At 51.4% G+C, this 19,235-nt stretch overlaps 1 protein-coding gene across 3 annotated transcripts; it reads right to left on the bottom strand.

Moving 5' to 3' along the window:
- Window positions 1-3,821: 3,821 nt before the first annotated feature.
- Znf205 (zinc finger protein 205) lies at window positions 3,822-18,089 on the bottom strand. Of its 3 annotated transcripts, XM_045130311.1 has the most exons (11): window positions 17,975-18,079; window positions 11,999-12,132; window positions 11,332-11,691; window positions 10,226-10,374; window positions 9,771-9,908; window positions 9,363-9,542; window positions 8,627-8,840; window positions 8,339-8,430; window positions 7,559-7,679; window positions 5,330-5,440; window positions 3,822-4,904 (listed from the first exon to the last, which is right to left on the bottom strand). In XM_045130311.1, exons 7-11 carry the CDS (start codon window positions 8,808-8,810, stop codon window positions 3,862-3,864), a joined length of 1,551 nt encoding a protein of 516 aa, XP_044986246.1. In that variant the 5' UTR covers window positions 8,811-8,840; window positions 9,363-9,542; window positions 9,771-9,908; window positions 10,226-10,374; window positions 11,332-11,691; window positions 11,999-12,132; window positions 17,975-18,079; the 3' UTR covers window positions 3,822-3,861. The 3 variants fall into 3 exon arrangements, with proteins under 3 accessions (XP_044986246.1, XP_044986245.1, XP_044986247.1); XM_045130310.1 differs by lacking the exon at window positions 9,771-9,908; XM_045130312.1 differs by lacking the exons at window positions 5,330-5,440; window positions 9,771-9,908 and having other exon boundaries at window positions 17,975-18,089.
- Window positions 18,090-19,235: the final 1,146 nt, after the last annotated feature.

The following is a 19,235-nucleotide window of genomic DNA, read 5'->3' on the forward strand; positions in this document are numbered from 1 at the left end:
AGACTGCATAGTGAATTCCAGGCCAGCCTGGTCTAGAGTGAGACCCTACCTCAAAAAACCACACACACTAAATAAATAAATAAAGTTGGCAACTTAGTTCTCTAGGGGCCTGTCTGGAGAAAGTGTTGCTGTGGGCAGAGCCTGGGTCCGTCCCTGAAGTGTTATGGGGTCGGATCTGAATTCCAGCCTAAAGTATGCAGAGTGTGTGAGCTCTGCCTGGGGTTCCCAGAGCATGCTTGCTTGTGGTGCTGGTGGTGGTCTTTCTCTGCGTGGCTTTGATAAAGGGGTCCACCATTAGGGAACTTCCACTGGATCTGTAAGTTTCAATAAATCCCTTCCTCCCGTAAATGCGCCTGGTTTGGAAGTTCATCCCAGCAATGTGAAGCTGACTGCCACACATGGGTAGTGGGAGATTGAAACCAGGCAACGACCTGACAAGGAAGTGCCTTTAACTGCTGAACCATCTCCCTAGCTTTTTCTTTTTCAGTTTTTCGAGGTAAAGTTTCACTCTAGCCCAGGCTGACCTGGAACTCACTATGTAGTCTCAGGGTGACCCTGCACTCATGGTGATCCTCCTGCCTCTGCCTCCCAAGTGCTGTCATACTCCCAAGTGTGCCACCACGCCCGGCTTCCTAGCCCCCCCCCTTTTTTTTTAACCAGAAGTAGCATCAGACCCAAGCACCAGCCACTGAATTGTGGAAGGGGTTGGCTGATAGCTGAAAAGTTTGAGAGCAGCCAGAGGGGAAGAAGAGAAGCAGTAATAAAACAGGAGAAATGGAGAGCTGAAACTAAAAAATAAAAAGCAATAAGAAACCAGAGAAGGGAACCCATAGGTCCTGTGACCCGAAAATTCCAGAGAGCTGTCAAGTGGCAGATCTAAGGGCCTCAGATTAAGGTCCCATGTCCCCCAGGCTTACATGAGGGCAGACACTTGTATGGCTAAGGTGCCTAATAACGTGAGGCCTGTCCAGGAGTGTAACGCTAGAGGGTGCTATTTGACCACAGCCTGCAGCTGCTCGCGTGGTGGCGCACGCCTTTGATCCCAGGACTTGGGAGGCAGAGGTAGGAGGATCCCTGAGTTTGACTCCACCCTGAGACTACATAGTGAATTCCAGGTCAGCCAGGGCTAGAGTGAGACCCTGCCCAGGGGGTGAGGGGGGACGCCTTTAATCCCCCAACACTGGAGAGACAGAGGTGGAATAGCCCACCCCACGAGTAAGAGGCCAGCCTAGGCTGCGTATCAAGACCCTGTCCAAAGAAAATGCACCAATCCACAGAACCACGGCTCCTGCTCAATCTCCCCCGAGAAGCCCACGATCTCCTCCCTCCCCCGGCCGTGGCCACACCCACCGCTGCCTGCAGCCCACCCGACCGCTGTGGGGGCCGGAAGTGGCCGCTCGAGGCCGGAAGTGGTCCTTCTTGGCTTGTGGGTGGAGGTGGGCGCGGAGCTGCCCCGCAGGGTGGCGGCGCGGTTCGGGGAATGAAGGAAGGACGTCAGGGCTTGATTGGCGGGTTCTGATTGGCTAGCCGCTGACCGAGGCCTGCGAGCCAGGGAAGATGCTCTGTCACTGGGCCTTTAAACCTGCTTGCTCTGCCTTCGCCAGAATCCTACCCTCAACAGTTTATGAGCCCCCTCACCCTCTGTCTGCCCGACACCAACACCCTTCCTCTGACTTAATGATTCCCCATCACAACATTCGAGGCCCACGAGATTACTTGCTCTCAGCTTTATACAAGATGCTCTTTTTAGTATATTCTTGCTTGCAGGATCTGTCCCTGCAAGGTTTACTGACATGGTCCCAGTGCTTCCATCACACAGCCTGAGGAACTGAAATCAAAGCCAGCAATACCTCCTGTGCAAGTGAGCCCTCTAGGTTCAGTCCTCACAAGTGATGAGTTTCCAGTGCAGGTTCGATTCCCCAGGACCCACGTAAGCCAGATGCACAAGGGGGCACATGCACCTGGAGTTGTTTGCAGTGTCTGGAGGCCCTGGCGTGCCCATTCTTTTTCTCTGTCTCTTTCTCTCTCTCAAATAAATGAATAATAAAAGTAGGGCTAGAGAAATGGCTTAGTGGTTAAGGTATTTGCCTGCAAAGCCAAAGAACCTCGCTTCAATTCCCCAGGACCCATGTGAGCCAGCTGCACGAGGTAGGTCATGCATGCATCTGGAGTTCATTTGCAGTGGCTAGAGGCCCATGGCCTGCTCATTCTCTCAAATAAATAAATAAAAATATTTTAAAATAAAATATAAAAAATGAAAAGGAAAGAATGAGAAATGGAAGCTACTGAGGTCAAAAGCCAAGGGAGCCCAGGACTATAAGCAAGCCTATAACAGGACTCTATCAGGCAGGAGCAGTATGCCAAGTTATAAAGGACAGATATCAAGGGATGAGAAGCAGCAGAGAGGTGGTTGCAGTAGCAGAATGGACCAGGAGGGAAAACGGCCCTTGTGGTGAGGAGTCCTTCCTGATCCCTGTGGGGACACAAGGAAAAGGACCAACCACAAAATGACACTGGGCCTGAGGTGGGAGGGAGACACTGAGCAGGAATCCCCATGCTGGCTTAGCCCTGCTACCAGCTCCTAAAGAGAGAAGCCAAAGGACAGCCCCGGGCTTAGTGGGCAGTGCGTGTGCTTGGGACACAACGGCAGGGGAAGACAAACCCCACCAGGGTCCATGGACCCAGACGGGACTAGCTGGCTTCAGTACAGTTGAGCAGGGTGGTGCATGCCCGTAGTTCATGGACTTGAAAGGGAGAGGATGGGGCATTCAGAGTCGTCCTCCATCCTATAACTAGTTTCAGACCAGCCTGGGCCACATGAAACCAGGTCTAAAGAAATAAATGTAAGACGGTTGTGTGAAAAGCCACAGGACCCAGGTTCAACTCATCAGGACCCAAGTAGGCCAGATACACAAATTGGCACATGCATCTGGAGTCCCTTTGCAAGGGCTGAAGGCCCTGGTACATCCAGTCTCTCTCTCTCTGTAATAAATACATAATAAAAATAAAAATATTTAAGCTGGGCATGTTGGTGCATGCCTTCAATTCCAGCACTTGAGGCAAAGGTAGGAGGATTTCCATGAGTTCAAGGCCACCCTGAGACTACATAGTGAATTTCAGGTCAGCCTGGACTAGAGTGAGACCCCACCTCGAAAAATAAGAAAAACAAATGTTTTCCCTCTTTAAAACCAAAAGAAAAAGAGAAGAAGAAGAAAACACACTTAGTGGCTCATCTTTATTCCCAGCACTTGGTAGACTGAGGTAAAATTGCCATGAGTTTAAGGTTAGCCTGTGCTTGAGTGACCTTGCCTCAAAAAAAAGAGGAGGGGGGGTGTTGGAAAGATTGCTTAGTGATTAAGGCGTTTGCCAGCAAATCCAAAGTATTCAGGTTCAATTCCCCAGTACCCAGGTAAAACAAGATGCTCAAGGTGGCGCATAAGCCTGGAGTTTGTTTGCAGTGGCTGGAGGCCCTGATGTGCCCATCCTCTCTGTATCTGCCTCTCTCTCTCTCTCTCCCCAAATAAATAAGTCCAATGCCTGAAAGAAAGGGGACTCTGGCAAAACAATCCAAATCAAAGCTGGGAAGACAGGGTCCCCAAGCCTCAAAACGGCGATGCTGGTACACTTTAACGAGGACAAGCAGATCCAGTAGCTCTCCGGAGCCTGCGCCAGATGAGGGAGCGATAAAGCCATCTGCGTAAATGAATTCCAAGGCCTTTAATCTGGATCCAGCCAGTGCGCCAGCCTCGCGCCGGCCGCCCCTCCCACCTCACCTGGCCCCACCCCACGCCTGGCCCTACCCTCCCGCTCCCTAAGGAGCTTCCCAGGGCCTGAGCTTGGGTCCCGCGACCCGCCGGCCTTCTAGGTGGGAGCGGGCGACGGTGCCGCCAGAGCCCCCGCCGCCGCCGCCCCCAGCATCAGCATGGCCAGGGCCTTGGGCCCGGTGCCGTGGATCTTCTCGTGCCGGTGCAGGTTGGAGCGGCGGCTGAAGCTGCGGCCGCACAGCGCGCACGGGTAGGGGCGCACGCCGCGGTGCGTGCGCTGGTGCGCGGTGAGGTGCGAGCTGTGGCTGAAGCTCTTGCCGCAGTCGAGGCAGTGGTAGGGCTTCTCGCCCGTGTGCGTGCGGTTGTGCGCGATGAGGTTGGAGCGCTGGCTGAAGCACTTGCCGCACTCCGGGCACGGGTATGGCTTGACGCCCGTGTGCGTGCGCTGGTGCGTGACCAGGGCGGAGCTCTGCGTGAAGCACTTGCCGCACACCGGGCACTTGTGCGGCTTGGCGCCCGTGTGCGTGCCCTGGTGCGTGACCAGGTCCGAGCGGCGCGTGAAGCGCTTGGCGCAGCGCTCGCACACGTACGGCTTCTCGCCGGTGTGGATGCGCTGGTGCTGGATGAGCGTCGAGTGGTGGCTGAAGCTCTTCCAGCACGACGGGCAGGTGTACGGCTTCTCGCCCGTGTGGATGATCTGGTGCTGGATGAGGTGCGAGCTGCGGCCGAAGCGCTTGCCGCAGTCCGTGCAGGCGTACGGCTTCTCGCCCGTGTGCGTGCGCAGGTGCGTCGCCAGGTGGGAGTGCCAGCTGAAGGCCTTGCCGCACTGCTCGCACTTGTAGGTCTTCTTGCCAGTGTCACTGTCCGGGCCCGGGCCCTCCTCGCCACTCTCCGGGGCGCCCTTCTCCTCGCGGGGGCTCTCCCCGGTGTTTGGGGTGCGCGTGTCCAGTGGCGCTGACTGGCGCTGTCTGGCTTCTCCCGGAGCCAGGGGCCCAACTGTACCTTGGCCCCTGGCTGCTGGCTGCCTGCACTGCAGGTCGTCCCCTGGGGCCCCTCGCGCCGCCCTGGTTCGGAAGGGCTTCACATCACCGAGAGCTGCCATGGCCAGGGTCGGCACCGCCTTTGCCACCTCCACAGCTCCTGGAAAAAGATGTTATAAAGCCTGGCGTAGTGGCGCACGCCTTTAATCCCAGCACTGGGGAGGCAGAGGTAGGAGGATCACCGTGAGTTCAAGGCCACCCTGAAACTACACAGTGAATTCCAGGTCAGCTTGGGCTAGTGCAAGACCCTAACCCCCAAAAAACTAAAATAAATAAATAAATAAGAGGTTCCAGCAGGAAACAGGCTTCTGGATTCCCCAGTGGTGGGGAGACAGAGCTAAAAATGCAGGGGCTGGGTTCTGGGAAATAAGAAAGGACAAGGGGGAATCAGAACATCCCTGAAGGCAAGAGCCACTCTCTCTGAACAGGAGTCTGGTGGCCCTGCAGACAGAAGGCCCACTTGCATCAGCAAATGGCTGTGCCAATGCCCTTACCCCACACCAAGGTATCGGCCAAGGCCCTCACCTGAACCAGGGACTTGCTTCTCCTTCTCAGCTCCTGTCTCTGGGCCACAGCTTGCTGCCTCTCCCTTCTCCTGCACTTGGGGGACCCAGAAAGGCCTGCTGAAGGGAAAACCTGTCCAAGAAGAGAAGCTGTGCTGGTTTGGGAACTTTTGGGTCTGTCCAGCAGCAGACATCCTATCTTCCACCCTTCCTCCCCACAACCCAGAAAAGTGATGAGGTAAAAAGGGGAAGTAAGGCTCACATTTGAGGTGAAATTAAGTGCCCTCAAAAATTCCCTTTAAACCAGGTATGGTGGCATACACCTTTAATCCCAGCACTTGGGAGGCAGAGTTAAGAGGATTGCCATGAGTTTGAGGCCACCCTCAGAGTCCATAGTGAATTCCAGGTCAGCCTGAGCTAGAGCTAGACCCTACCTCCAAAACACAAAATTAAAAAAAAAAAAAAACAGGGCTGTCATAGCCATACACACCTTTAATCCCAAAGTAAGCATTTTTTTTTCTCTTTTTTTAAAGGTTTATTTATATATTAGAGAGAGAGAGAATGGGAATGCCAGGGCTTCCAGCCACTGCAAACGAATTCCAGACGCAGGCACCACCATGTGCATCTGGCTTACGTGGGACCTGGAGAATCGAACCTGGATCCTTAGGCTTCACAGGCATGCACCTTAAAAGCTAAGCCGTCTCTCCAGCCCCCAAAATAAGTATTTCTAAAACTAAAATTTAATTGAAAATTTAAAAAGTAGCTAGGCATGGTGGTGCATGGCTTTAATCCCAGCACTTGGGAGGTAGAGGTAGGAGGATTACTGTAAATTCAAGGCCACCCTGAGATTACAAAGTGAATTCCAGGTCAGCCTGAGCTAGAGTGAAACCCTACCTAAACCAAAAAGTAAGTAAATAAAATAAGTAAATAAAAATTAAAGCTGGGGCTGAGGAGATAGCTTAGCAGTTAAGGCACTTGTATGCAAAGCAAAAGGACCTAGGTTCAATTCCTCAGGACCCACATAAGCCAGATGCAAAGGTGATGCATGCATCTGGAGTTCATTTGCAGCAGCTGGAGGCCCTGGCACACCCATTCTCTATCTCTGTTTCTCCTCTCTCTCTCAAATAAAGAAATAAATATAGGGCTGGAGAGATGGCTGTAGGGTTAAGGTTCGATTCCCCAGTACCCATATAAGTTGGATGCACAAGGTGGCATATGCTTCTGGAATTTGCAGTGGCTAGAGGCCCTGGTACACCCATTCTCTCTCTCTCTGAAATTAATAATAAAAAAAGAAAACATAGATAAATAAATAAATTAAAATAGCCAGGCATGGTGGTGGTGCACACCTTTAATCCCAGCACTTAGGAGGCTGTGGTGGGATGATCACTGTGAATTCAAGGCTACCTTGAGACTACATAATGAATTCCAGGTCATCTGGAAGTAGAACAAGACCCTTCCTCAAAAAAAGAAAGAAAGAAAGAAAGAAAGAAAGAAAGAAAGAAAGAAAGAAAGAAAGAAAGAAAGAAAGAAAGGGGGAGAGAGAGAGAGAGAGAGAGAGAGAGAAAGAAAGAGAGAAAGAAAGAAAGAAAGAAAGAAAGAAAGAAAGAAAGAAAGAAAGAAAGAAAGGGAGAAAGAAAGGGAGAAAGAAAAGCAGGGTCTGAAATTAGTGCTGCCCAGTACTGAAGTATAGAACCCCTGCCTCAAATGAGATGGAGAGAAGAACAACACAAAAGTTGTCTCCTGTCCTCCACAAGTGTGTTTGCACACGCACATACCCATGTTCACCCTTCCCACACACAAACAAATAATAAAGTCAAATAAAAGTTACAACCAGCCAGATGTGGTGGTGCACACTTTTAATCCCAGCACTTGGGAGGCAGTGGTAGGAGGATCGCCATGAGTTCGAGGCCACCCTGAGACTCCATAGTGAATTCCAGGACAGGCTGAACTAGAGTGAGACCCTACCTTGAAAAACCAAAAAAAAAAAAAAGAAAATAGGGAAAAAAAAAAGTTACAACCAGCCACTCCTGCCTTATTTCGAGAACTCAACAGCCACTGGACTGGTGGCCACCATCCTATCCCAGTATAGACGAACAGCATTTCTGTCCCATGAAGATTCCAGATCTAACAATGACAGGAAGGGGGAAGGACGGGGCAGGGGGGCCTGAGTGAGGAGGTGATGGTGGGAAAGCACCCCCCCACCAAGACTCCCAAGGCCTCAGGAAGCCCCAAACTCCAGGAGAGCCCTTACCAAAAGCCAAACTATTTCTTTTCTGAAGCACATCTCTGTAGAAATTCTGATGTGTGTGATCCAGTCGCCCCCACTCCTCCCGTGACAGGTAGAGTGCCACATCCTCAAAGGTCACTGGCATCTCAAACACGGAAAACACACTGTTTAGGCTTTGCTGTGAACATGAGTCATAAAACAATACCACCAGGGCATATGGCAAGACCAAACTTGTCTCCAGTGTGGCCGTCCCTTGGATCTGACAGAAGAGACTTTGGGGGGATGTGCTGGTCAAGAACAAAGCAGGGGGGCTAGAGAGATGGTTTAGCAGTTGAAGTGCTTGCCTGCAAAGCCTAAGGAAGGACCCAGGTGCAATTCCCCAGTGCCCACGTAAAGCCAGCTGCACAAGGTGGCGCATGCATCTGGAGTGCTGGAGAACCCGGCATGCCCATTCTATTGGCCTCTTTCTCTCTCAAATAAATAAAATAAAAAGAGCACAGTGAAAGGTGAGGTCCCCTCAGTTCAGACACTAGTCTCCACTTCCTTCTGTTTCTCCTCCACTTTGCCAGCCTGACCGCGAGCCCTGGGCCTGACAAGGGCTTTCAGGTGACCAGTCTGGCAGCACTTCAGTGAGCGTTGTGGGCAGCAGGTTCTGGCCCCAAGTGGGCTGGGCAGGGCATCCTGGACTTGCACGTGAAGCCAGCAGCTACAGAGAGGCTAAGTACATGTGAAGCTCAGGGAAGGTTCTGTTTCTGCCCAGAGGCAGGCCGAGGAAGGGATAAGGAGATCTTCGAGGACACTCACCTGGGACCAAGCAGTGAGGAGTGCTGCGGCCATCTGCCGGTCTCGAGTCCTACCCTCTCGGGAAAGCACGGGGAACTGGGCTGAAGGAAGGCCTGCAGGAGAAGGGTCCTCAGGACAGCCAGCTAGTCCTGCTGGACCCAGCTGCCTCCAATCCCACCCTGATGCAACCAAGACGAGGGCCACCCACGGTCAGGCTGTCAGGGAGCAGATGAAACCTGGGGCCTTAACACCCAAGTGGTAAGACCCTCACCCCCCCCCCAACATGCTTCATTCACGTGCTTCTCATACCTGCACCAGGCAGGAAGGAGGATTTCTCCTTACAGCCAGGACTTAGGGGCACCCAGCTACGTGCCCCTGCATCCCCGTCCTCCCGTGATGCCCCCTCCAGGTGCAGCTCTTCTGGCTCTGTCTTAATGTGTGGTGGCTCCTGAGAGGCTTCCATGGGCACTGTCTCCCTCTGTCCAGAGAGCATGTCTCCACAGGGTTGACTGTGACCCAGACCCTAGGGATGATAGCTCCCATCAGCACGAGAGAGTGGAAGAGACACCCCAGCAGGAAGAACACACTCAGACACAAGGTACACACTGAAGGACTGGCTCGCTTGCTTGCTTTCCTTCTTTCTCTCTTTCTTTCTTTCTTTCTTTTTTCTTTCTTTTCGAGGTAGGGTCTCACTTTTGCCTTGGCTGACCTGGAATTCACTATGCAGTCTCAAGAGTGGCCTCGAACTCACAGAATTCCTCCTACCTCTGCCTCCCGAGTGCTGGGATTAAAGGCGTGCGCCACCCCTCCCAGCTTCCAGCCATATTCTTGACTGGCCAGTGGCCTAGACTCAGCTTTCCCACTGCCTGCCCAAAGCTGTTACTGGGAAACACAGAACAGAACCAGTAATTAATTATTACTGGTACTCCACCTGTGTGGACTTGACAGACTCTGACGTGAGCAGGGACCGTCAAGGTTCAAGGCTTGTCGGCTGCTGCGGAAGGGACCCTAAGCCTCTACAGCACGAAAGCAGCGGTGCCCGTACCTGGTGTGTTCTGGTTGCAACCGCCACAGAATCGAGGCGGGAGGGCCCGAGCTCCTCTGTCTGCCGTCCTAGTGACCCTGGGCGCTCTCTCTTCACGCGTCACAGCAATGATCAGTTACCGGCGGGCAAACTGCTTACAGAGGACTCGTGCCCACTGCCTCCTTCAAGCCTCCCGGTGACCTGGCAAGACAGAGGGCAAAGGCAGGCCAAGGTCACACACCTGGCCTGAGGTTGTCAAGAGTCCTCGGGGTCCAAGCCTGGGGACCCTGGTCCCTCGAGAGTAGCACATGCACACATGCAGGACTGGAGCCCACAGCCAGACAGGTGACCCACAGGGAGGTGTCTCCCGGGGGGAAGGGGATGGGTGATCGACCGCTTTATGTGCTCCAGGTACTATGTAAGGAAAACCTTATTGGCCAGGCACAGCGGCGCATGCTTTTAATCCCAGCTCTTGGGAGGCAGAGTACGAGGATCACTGTGAGTTCAAGGCCACCCTGAAAGTACATAGTGAATTCCAGACCAGCCTGAGATACGGCGAGACCATACCTTGAAAAAAAAAGAAAGAAAGAAAAAGAAAGCCTTATTGAAAGACCCCAGACAGCCCTTCTGCTACATCATGTGCTCACTGAGTAAGGAATTCACTGGATAAAGCAAAAGCAGTTACGGCGACACTGTAAAGACCAGATGGAGGTTATTTCCCATGATGCCACGATCTCTTCAACACTCCAGCTCAGCAGCCAACTGCCATCTCTTCTCTCCCTCACTGGCTCTCACTCTTCCCTTGTCTGCACACCAGCCTTGAAAAATGCCCCGGCCCCAGTTCCTCCCCAGGCATGCCTCCCTCACCTGGGACCCCATCGTACCTCACCAGCGCTCTCTTTGCTCTCGGTAGCCAGGATGACTCTGCCATCTGCAGACATTTTCTCCTTTAGAGCTAGGAAGACCTACGAGGGGTTTCTCTCTCTCACTGGCCAAGCACCGCGGGCCCCCGCTTCAGGTTCTGGCCACGAGCCTGCAAGAGCAGAAAGAAATCAGCCAGTGTCTCCCAGGCACATCTTAAGTGCTCTGAGAATCTTCTCCATGCCAGACCAGGTAGAAATAAAGTCAGTCAGGTGCTATACATTTCAAATTGTCTTTGATGTTTTTTCGTTCCCCTTTTTAAAAAATGCTACTGTGAGCTAGATGTGATGGTGCATGCCTTTAATCCCAGCACTCAGGAGGCAGAGGTAGGAAGATCACTGTAAATTCAAGACCACCCTGAGACTACATAGTGAATTCCAGGTCAGCCTGAGCTAGAGTGAGAACCTACCTCGAAAAACAAAAACAAAAGCCAAAAACAAAAAAAACATGCTACTGTGGCCGGGCTTGGTAGAGCACACTTTTCCCAGCACTTGGGAGGCAGCGGCAGGAGGATCACCGTGAGTTCGAGACTACATAGTGAATTCCAGGTCAGGCTGGGCTACAGCGAGACCCTACCCTGAAAAGCCACAATGAAATAAAATGAAATGCCACTGTACATTGTCTTCCTCGTCACTGATACAAGAGCCCTGTACCTCAGTGCAGTCAGTTCTGGGAAAGCGGGAGCTACATCGAGATAGGGGTTTCTTGTCAGAGCAGAAAGTTCTGCGGGGCTCATTCAGGGGCAGTGCTATGGGACTGCGCTCTCCCGCCCAGGGGAGTCCTCGCCTCAATGGCCCCTGGACAAGCATCTTGTGCCCCAGTTGGACTCAGAGCTCCATCTGAGATAAATCACCTGCCCACTCCCAGGCGTGCCCCCTGCAGCTGCCCCGTCCACCTCGGTATCCCGGTCACCAACACGGTGGACCATGTCCCGTCCTTCCCCATCCCCGGTCCAGGCTCCCTTCCCTCCCGGCCAGCCTGCAGCCTTTCCACCCTTGACCCTGTCCCTTCCTGCAAGCTGGCTACCGGAGCCAGTCTCCGGGGGCCTCCCCCAGCATCCCGTTCTCACCGAGGTGGAGGCACACGGGGCACCTGGGTCGCCGAGGCGGCCCCTCTCCCCGGGGCAGCGGGACTCTGCAGCCAGCGCTGGGCCGGCGGTGGCGCCGGGTGGAGCCGGGGACTAGGGATAACAGGAAGTCCTTCCCAGATCCAGTTCCCCGCGCAGCTGCAGCCCTACACGGTTCCCAGCTTCGAGGGTTCCGGGACGGGGGTCCTGAGCGGGGGCTGCAGCTGCCCAAGATGATGGGGATGAAAGAAGTGGAGGTGAGCAGACAGGGAGGGCGTGGGCCGGGGGCTCCCAGATCAGCCAAACTGACTGGAGATGGTTAGCTGCTCAGAACGCATGTGCCATGTCCACAGAGCAGGAGTGCTGAAACAGAAAAATGGGAAACATTTTGGGGCAGATTTTTTTTTTTTTTTGATCTCCACTTTATTTTTATTTCTTTTTTCAAATTTTTATTAACAACTTCCATGATTATAAAAAATATCCCTTGGGGGCCACAGACTTAAGACTTCCACAAACTACTTGATGTGAACTTGGGGACCCCACCTCCAGCCCCACTCGGAACCTCAAGGGCATTTTCTTTAGACTGTGTATCCACGTGAGGCCTCCAGAAGCACAGGCCTCTCGCAGGCTGGGAGCCAAGCTGCCCTTCCCACCTGCAGAGTCCCCTCACCTAGGCTCCGGGCAGTGTGGCCCCACGCAGCACTCGTCTGCCCTCACAGCCCAGCAGCCTCTGCTGCAGCACCCAGCTGTCGATAGTCAAGGCCACATAGTCCTTCCCTCTTGGCCCCTTTAATGCCAGTGAACCTGGTGAGAATACAGTAGAAAATAAACCATTGCAAGTTAAAAAAAAAAAAAATCCCTTGGTAATACCCTCCCTCCCCCCATTTTCCCCTTTGAAACTCCATTCTCCATCATATCCACTTCCCATGGGGCAGATTTTGATCTTTGATGATTCGGGCAGCCTTGTAGTCACCCTTGAAGAAGGGGTGGCACCTTGCTGGTTGAAAGGGGAAGGGGTGGGGCCCTTATTTTCAGCACAGTGCTTCTGAAGGTCCTATGCTTTTTGTTTGTTTGTTTGTTTGTTTGTTTTTCCAGTTAGGGTCTCACTCTGGAATTCATTATGGAGTCTCAGGGTGGCCTTGAACTCATTGCCCTCCACCTCTGCCTCCTGAGTGCTGGGATTAAAGGCGTGCGCTCCCAGGTTAGGAGGTCCTCTGCAGCCACCTCCCCCCCACACACAAGACTCGCACAGAGTTCTTCCTAAGAATAAACTTAGAAACAAGATGGAAACCTCTTTAGCCCACATGAATGCTCTACATCTCGGTAAGATGTGGGATAAATCAGATCTCTCGAGGCCCACCATAGCTCGGTGACAGGCGAATAATGGGGGGCTACCAGCTGCCCATGGCGACCCAGATGCCCAGAAACCCCAGGACAGCTTCAGATGCCACTTACCAGCTGCCCATGGCGACCCAGATGCCCAGAAACCCCGGGACAGCTTCAGATGCCACGTACCAGCTGCCCATGGCGACCCAGATGCCCAGAAACCCCAGGACAGCTTCAGATGCCACATACCAGCTGCCCATGGTGACCCAGATGCCCAGAAACCCCGGGACAGCTTCAGATGCCACATACCAGCTGCCCATGGTGACCCAGATGCTCAGAAACCCCAGGACAGCTTCAGATGCCACGTACCAGCTGCCCATGGTGACCCAGATGCCCAGAAACCCCAGGACAGCTTCAGATGCCACGTACCAGCTACCCATGGTGACCCAGATGCTCAGAAACCCCAGGACAGCTCCAGATGCCACGTGCCAGGCTTTGTGTCTCTTGAGACCCTGAGAACTAAGTCCCCAAACAAGGATGGCAGCAACTACTTCACATTCCTCTGAGAAACCATTTCTCAGCCAGGCATAGTGGTGGATGGCCATGAGCTCGAGGTCACCCTGAGACTACATAATGAATTCCAGGTCAACATGAGCTAGAGTGAGACTCTACCTCAAAATAACAAAAATCAAAAGAGAGAGAAAAACCATTTCTGCTGGGCAGAGTATGAGGGTGTCAGGAAAGAGCTGAGGTCCTAGACCCAGAGTCAGCAACCAGGAAGTCTTCTCCAGGAGTCGATCCTGTGCCTACTGCCTTTGGCTCACCCAAGCTTTCTGAGACAGGCATTTTTCACCCCCCCCCAAAAACAAACAGTAGTAGCAGTAGACTGGCATTCCCAGTCTTTGTGAGGCAGAAGCAGGCGGACTGCCAGAGCTTGAGGCTGGCCAGGGCTACAGAGTAAGTTCTAAGCTATTTTGAGCTATATAGCAAGACCAAACAAAACCAAACAATCAAAAATTAAAAAGCCAGGTATGATGGTGCACACCTTTAATCCCAACACTAAGAAGGCAGAGGTAGGAAGATTGCCATGAATTCAACTCTGTGACTGCATACTGAATGCCAGGTCAGCCTAGACTAGAGACTCTACCTCAAAATAAATAAGTAAATAATGGCCAAAAAAAACACCAACACTAGTCCATATGCTGTGTGGGGCCATAAGGCTTGACTTCTTTTTAATTTAATCCTAGCTCCTTTGGGAATAGGAAATAGGAGGACTGAAAGTTCAAGCAAGGCCCGCTTGAACTACAGAGTAAGTTTGAGGCCAGCTTGGGGCAACATATTGTGACCCTGTCTCAAAATAACAAGTAAAGTGAAGAGCTGGGTGGGCTGTGGTGACACATGACTACAATCACAGTACTTATAATGTGGAGAAAGGAAGATCAGGAGCTAAAGACCTAAAGTAAAAATACAGAGACCCTGTTTCCAAAAAGGGGGGGAAGCCCAGAAAACTTAGTTAGTGGCTAGAGAGGTAGATCAGCAGTTAATGGCTTGCAAAGCCTGCTAGTCCAGGTTTGACTCGCTAGTTCTCACATAAAGCCAGATGCACAAAATAGCACATGAGTCTGGAGTTCCTGTGCAACAGCTAGAGACCCTGGCACATCCATACTCACTGTGTGTGTCTTTCCTACTTTTTGTCTGTTTGTTTCTCTCAAAGAAATAAATAAAATTACTGATTTATAAACACACACACACACAGAGAGAAAGAGAATGGATGCGCCACAGCCTCTAGCTGCTGCAAATGAACTCCAGATAAATATGCCACTTTGTGCATCTGTCGTTAAGTGGGTACTGGGGAATTGAGCCTGGGTCATTAGGTGTTGCAGGCAAGCACCTCAACCACTGAGCCATCTCTCCAGCCCCAAGAAATAAAAAATTTAAAAGCATTTGCTTGCAAGCCTGCCAACCTGAGTTTGATACTCCTCAGCAATCATGTAAAGTTGGATGCAAAGTTATGCATACATCTGTTATCTCAAGGTACCTCCTGCAACAGGAGGCAGAGCCAAGGGAATGTGGAAGTTCTCAAGCAGCAGCAAGAGTAGAAAAACTCTCTGAGGTTGTCCTCTGACCTCCACATGAGTACAGTAGTATGTGTACACGCACGCACGTGTGTGTGTGTGCACACACACACACACACACAAAACAATAAAAATAGGGGCTGGAGAGATGGCTTAGTGGTTAAGCCTAAGGACCCATGTTCGACTCCCCAGAACCCACGTTGACACATGGTGGTGCACGCGTCTGGAGTTCGTTTGCACTGGCTGGAAGCCCTGGTGCGTCCATCCTCTCTCTCTTTCACTCTCTCAATAAATAAGATAAAAAGCATTCATTTACTCTGTCACTGATCCATCTGCCCTTGATTTTAAAAATAAATAAATAAAATAATAAAAAGAAACAAACTAAGTGGAGAATTATTTAAGAAGACATCTAACATTAACCTCTGGCTTTCAGATGCACATGTGTGCACACACATGAACACTATGAACACTTATTCATACATATACCACATACAGAACAAGCAGAGTTTTCATGAAATTGATTTTTGTGTGTGTGGTTCTGGGGACAGAACTCAGAGTCTTACATATGTCAGGCAAAAAGCAGGGGCTGAGCTGGGTGTGGTGGTGCACGCCTTTAATCCCAGCACTTGGGAGGCGGTGGTAGGAGAATTGCCGTGAGTTTGAGGCCACCCTGAGAATACATAGTGAATTCCAGGTCAGTCTGAGCTAGAGTGAGACTCTACCTCAAAAAACAAAACAAAAACAACAACAACAAAATCAGTGGCTGGAGAGATGGCTTAGGGGTTAAGGCTCCTGCCTGAGAAACCTAAAGACCCAGGATTCCCCAGCACTTGGTGGCATATGCATCCGAAGTTCCTTTACAGTGGCTGGAGGTCCTGGCATGTTCATTCTTTCACTCTCTCTTTCTCTCTCTGCCTCTGCCTCTCTCTCTCTCTCTCTGAAATAAATAAATAAAACAAAAAAAAAATTTGGGGGGTTTTTCGAGGTAGCCCAGACTGACCTGGAATTCACTATGTATTCTCAGGGTGGCCTCAAACTCACAGCGATTCTCCTACCTCCGCCTCCCTAGTGCCGGGATTAAAGGCGTGCGCCACTATGCCTAGCATAAAGAAATAAATAAAACAATCTTAAAAGGGGAGATGGCTTAGCAGTTAAAGGTGCTTTCTTGCAAAGTCTACTGGCACAGTTCAATTCCCCAGCACCCACATAAAGCCAGGTGTAAAATGGTACATGCCACCATGATCCTAATATGCCTATAACAGTGACATGCAGAGCCAGCAGAATCCAAAGCTTAAGGGCCAGCTAGTCTGGATTCCTTTACAGTCTGGCTGTTCATCTGGAGCAGCAAGAGGTCCTATCTCGAAGAAGGTAGCGCACAGATACCCCAAAGTTGTCCTCTGGCCTCCACACACGTCATAGCACGTAACCCAGCACGTGTATACACACAAAGAAACAAATACATAAATATTTAAAATCATAACATTTGACAATACTGGACCCATATCCCTTAATGAATGAGTTCAAGGCCAGATTGGGTTACATGAAATACTAACACACACACACACACACACACACACACACACACAACAAGATGGCATGGGATCGGTGGCACACACTGTAAGTTCAACACAGGGAAGGCTGAGGCAAGAGAACTATCATGAGTTCAAGGCCAGTCTGGGCTAAGTAGCCAAGAACAACAAAAATCATGTTGTCTGCAGCAACCAGGTAGTGCCATCAGTAATCAGTTGACTAGTAATTAGGAGTAAAATGGGGGTATGACATGGAGTGGTAACCTAAGCCTTTAATCCCAGCACTAGGGATGCTGAAGCAGGAAGATTGCCGTGAGTTCAAGGCCATTTGGGCTACATAATGAGTTCCAGGTCAGCATGAGCTAAAGACCCTGCCTCAAAAATGGCTGGATGTAATGGTGTGTGCCTTTAATCCCAGCAGTTGGGAAGCAGAGGTAGGAGGTTTGCTTTGAGTTGGAGACCACATAGTGAATTTCATGTCAGCCTGGGCGACAGCAAGACCCTACCTTGAAAAACTAAAACTAAAAAATGAAATAGAATAAAGAGGGGCTGGAGAGATGGCTCAGTGGTTAAGGTGCTTGACTGCAAAGCCTAACGAGCTGGGTTCAATTCTCCAGGACCCAGGTAAAGCTAGATGCACAAAGTGGTACATGCATCATGAGTCTGCAGTGGCTGTATGCCCTGGCATGCCCATTCTCTGTGACTCTCTTCTAAGAATCTCTCTCAGCTTGCAAATAAGTAAGAATTTTTCCAAAAAATATTTTTTCAGAAAGAGATGGAGAGATGGCTCAGCGGTTAAGGTGCTTGCTTGCATGTAAAGGCAAAGAACCCAGGTTGGTTTCCCCAGTACCCATGTAAAGCCAGATGCTTTATGGTGGTACATGTGTCTGGAGTTTGTTTGCAGTGGCTAAAGTCCCTGGTACGTCCATATTCTCCCCCCACCCCAAATAAAGAAAATAACCCCAGCACTCAGGAGGCAGAGGTTAGGAGGATCGCCATGAGTTAAAGGCCAGTCTGGGCTACAGGGTGAGTTCCAGGCCGGGCATGGTGGCACATGCCTTGAAATCCCAGCACTCAAGAGGCAGAGGTAGGAGGATCGCCATGAGTTCAAGGCCACCTTGAGACTACATAGTGAATTCCTGGGCTGGACTGAGACCATACCTCAAAAAACAAGCAGAACCAAAAAAAGAAAGAAAGAAAGAAAGAAAGAAAGAAAGAAAGAAAGAAAGAAAGAAAGAAAGAAAGAAAGAAAGAAAACAGGTAGACCTGTTTGCTGACAGGCGGAAATCCAGAGGATTAAACTATTTTAAATTTATTTATTTGAAAGAGAGAGAGAGAATAAGTGCACCAGGGCTTTCAGCTGCTGCAGACAAACTCCTGATGCATGTGCCACCTTGTGCATTTGGCTTATGTGGGTCCTGGGGAATCGAACCTGAGTCCTTTGGCTTTGCAGGCCAGCACCTTAAACGCCAAGCCATCCTTCCAGCCCTAACTTACTTTTTATTTTATTTTTTATTTTTTGGTTTTTTTTAGTATAGTTATTATTTAAATCTTTATTATATGATTGTCACAGCTTTAACTTGTGACTGCCTGATTATGGTGAGCTAAATATTACTTTTTATTTTGATTTGAAAGCAGGTCTCAACACAGCCCAGCCTGACCTGGAACTAACTCTGTGGCCCCAGTCTGGCCTCGAACTCACTGCTATCCTCCTACCTGATTTGAAGACGTGAGCCACCACGCCCCGCCAGACGAGTAGATTTTAAAAAGAAAAGGCGCTAAGCAGTCCCAGGACGGCCGAGCACCTCCAGCGCAGGGGAGACGACCCTGCGACCCGCTACCCGAAGCAGCGGCGGTGGCGGGAGCGGCGTGGGGGGCTTCCCGGCCCGGGGCCGCAGCACCAGTGCAGGCTGCAAGCGCCGCTGCAGCGCGCCGATCGCCGACGCCCGAGCCCGTCGCCCGGGCAACAGCGCCGCCCCGCCCGGGGTCCCGCCCGGCTCCGCGGCCCCTCCTGGGGGTCCGCCCCGGCGTCCCCGCGTAGACTTTCCGACCGTCACTTCCGGCCGGCCCGGGCCGGCTCGGGTTGGTCCGGTCTCGGGCCTTGCTGCAGTGAGGACCGCGGGCGCAGCGCACGCCAGTGCCCACCCGTTGCGGGAGCCGCAGAGCGCCAGGCCGCCTCAGGGCCCGGGAACCTCGGGTCTTAATTAAAACACAGCCCTGGGTTCGAGGCTCGACCCTCCCCCCCAGGACCCACGTAAGCCAGATGCACAAGGGGGCGCATGCATCTGGAGCTCGTTTGTGGCTGGAGGCTGTGGTGCACCCATTCTCTCTCTCTAAATTAATTAATTATTAATTAATTAAAAAAAACCAGCCTTGGGCTTCTCTCACTCTTTTTAAAAATATTTTATTAGCCGGGCGTGGTGGCGCACGCCTTTAATCCCAGCACTCGCGAGGCAGAGGTAGGTGAGGCGCCGTGAGTTCGAGGCCACCCTGCGACTGCATGTGCATGGTGAATTCCAGGTCAGACTAGGCTAGAGAGCAAGAGACTCTACAAAAAAAAAAAAAAAAAAAAAAAAGTCTCAATAGCCCCATGGGGCTGGGGACCGGGAGATGGCTCAGTGGTTAAAGGCGCTTGCTCTGAGTTTGGAACCCCAGCACCCACATGAAGCTGGACATAAAGCGGCCCATTGCATCTGCAGTTTCAACATGACTAGAGGGAAGCGCGCCAAAGTTAGGAATCCTGGGTCTTGACAGCCAAAGAAAAGAGGAGGAAAACGGATCCGGGAGTGATGGCGCACACCTTTCTTTAATCCCAGCACTTGAGAGGTAGAGGTAGGAGGATCGAAAAACTACAAAAAAAAAAAAAAAAAAAAAAAAAAAAGGGCTGTGGTGGGGAAAGAGGATAGATTAAGCAAATTGTATAACTCCACGTGGCGGTTGCACTCAATATTATTACCTCTTCCTCCTTTAGTTTTTC

This window comes from Jaculus jaculus, chromosome 11, assembly GCF_020740685.1.
Source record: "Jaculus jaculus isolate mJacJac1 chromosome 11, mJacJac1.mat.Y.cur, whole genome shotgun sequence".
Taxonomy (NCBI): domain Eukaryota; kingdom Metazoa; phylum Chordata; class Mammalia; order Rodentia; family Dipodidae; genus Jaculus; species Jaculus jaculus.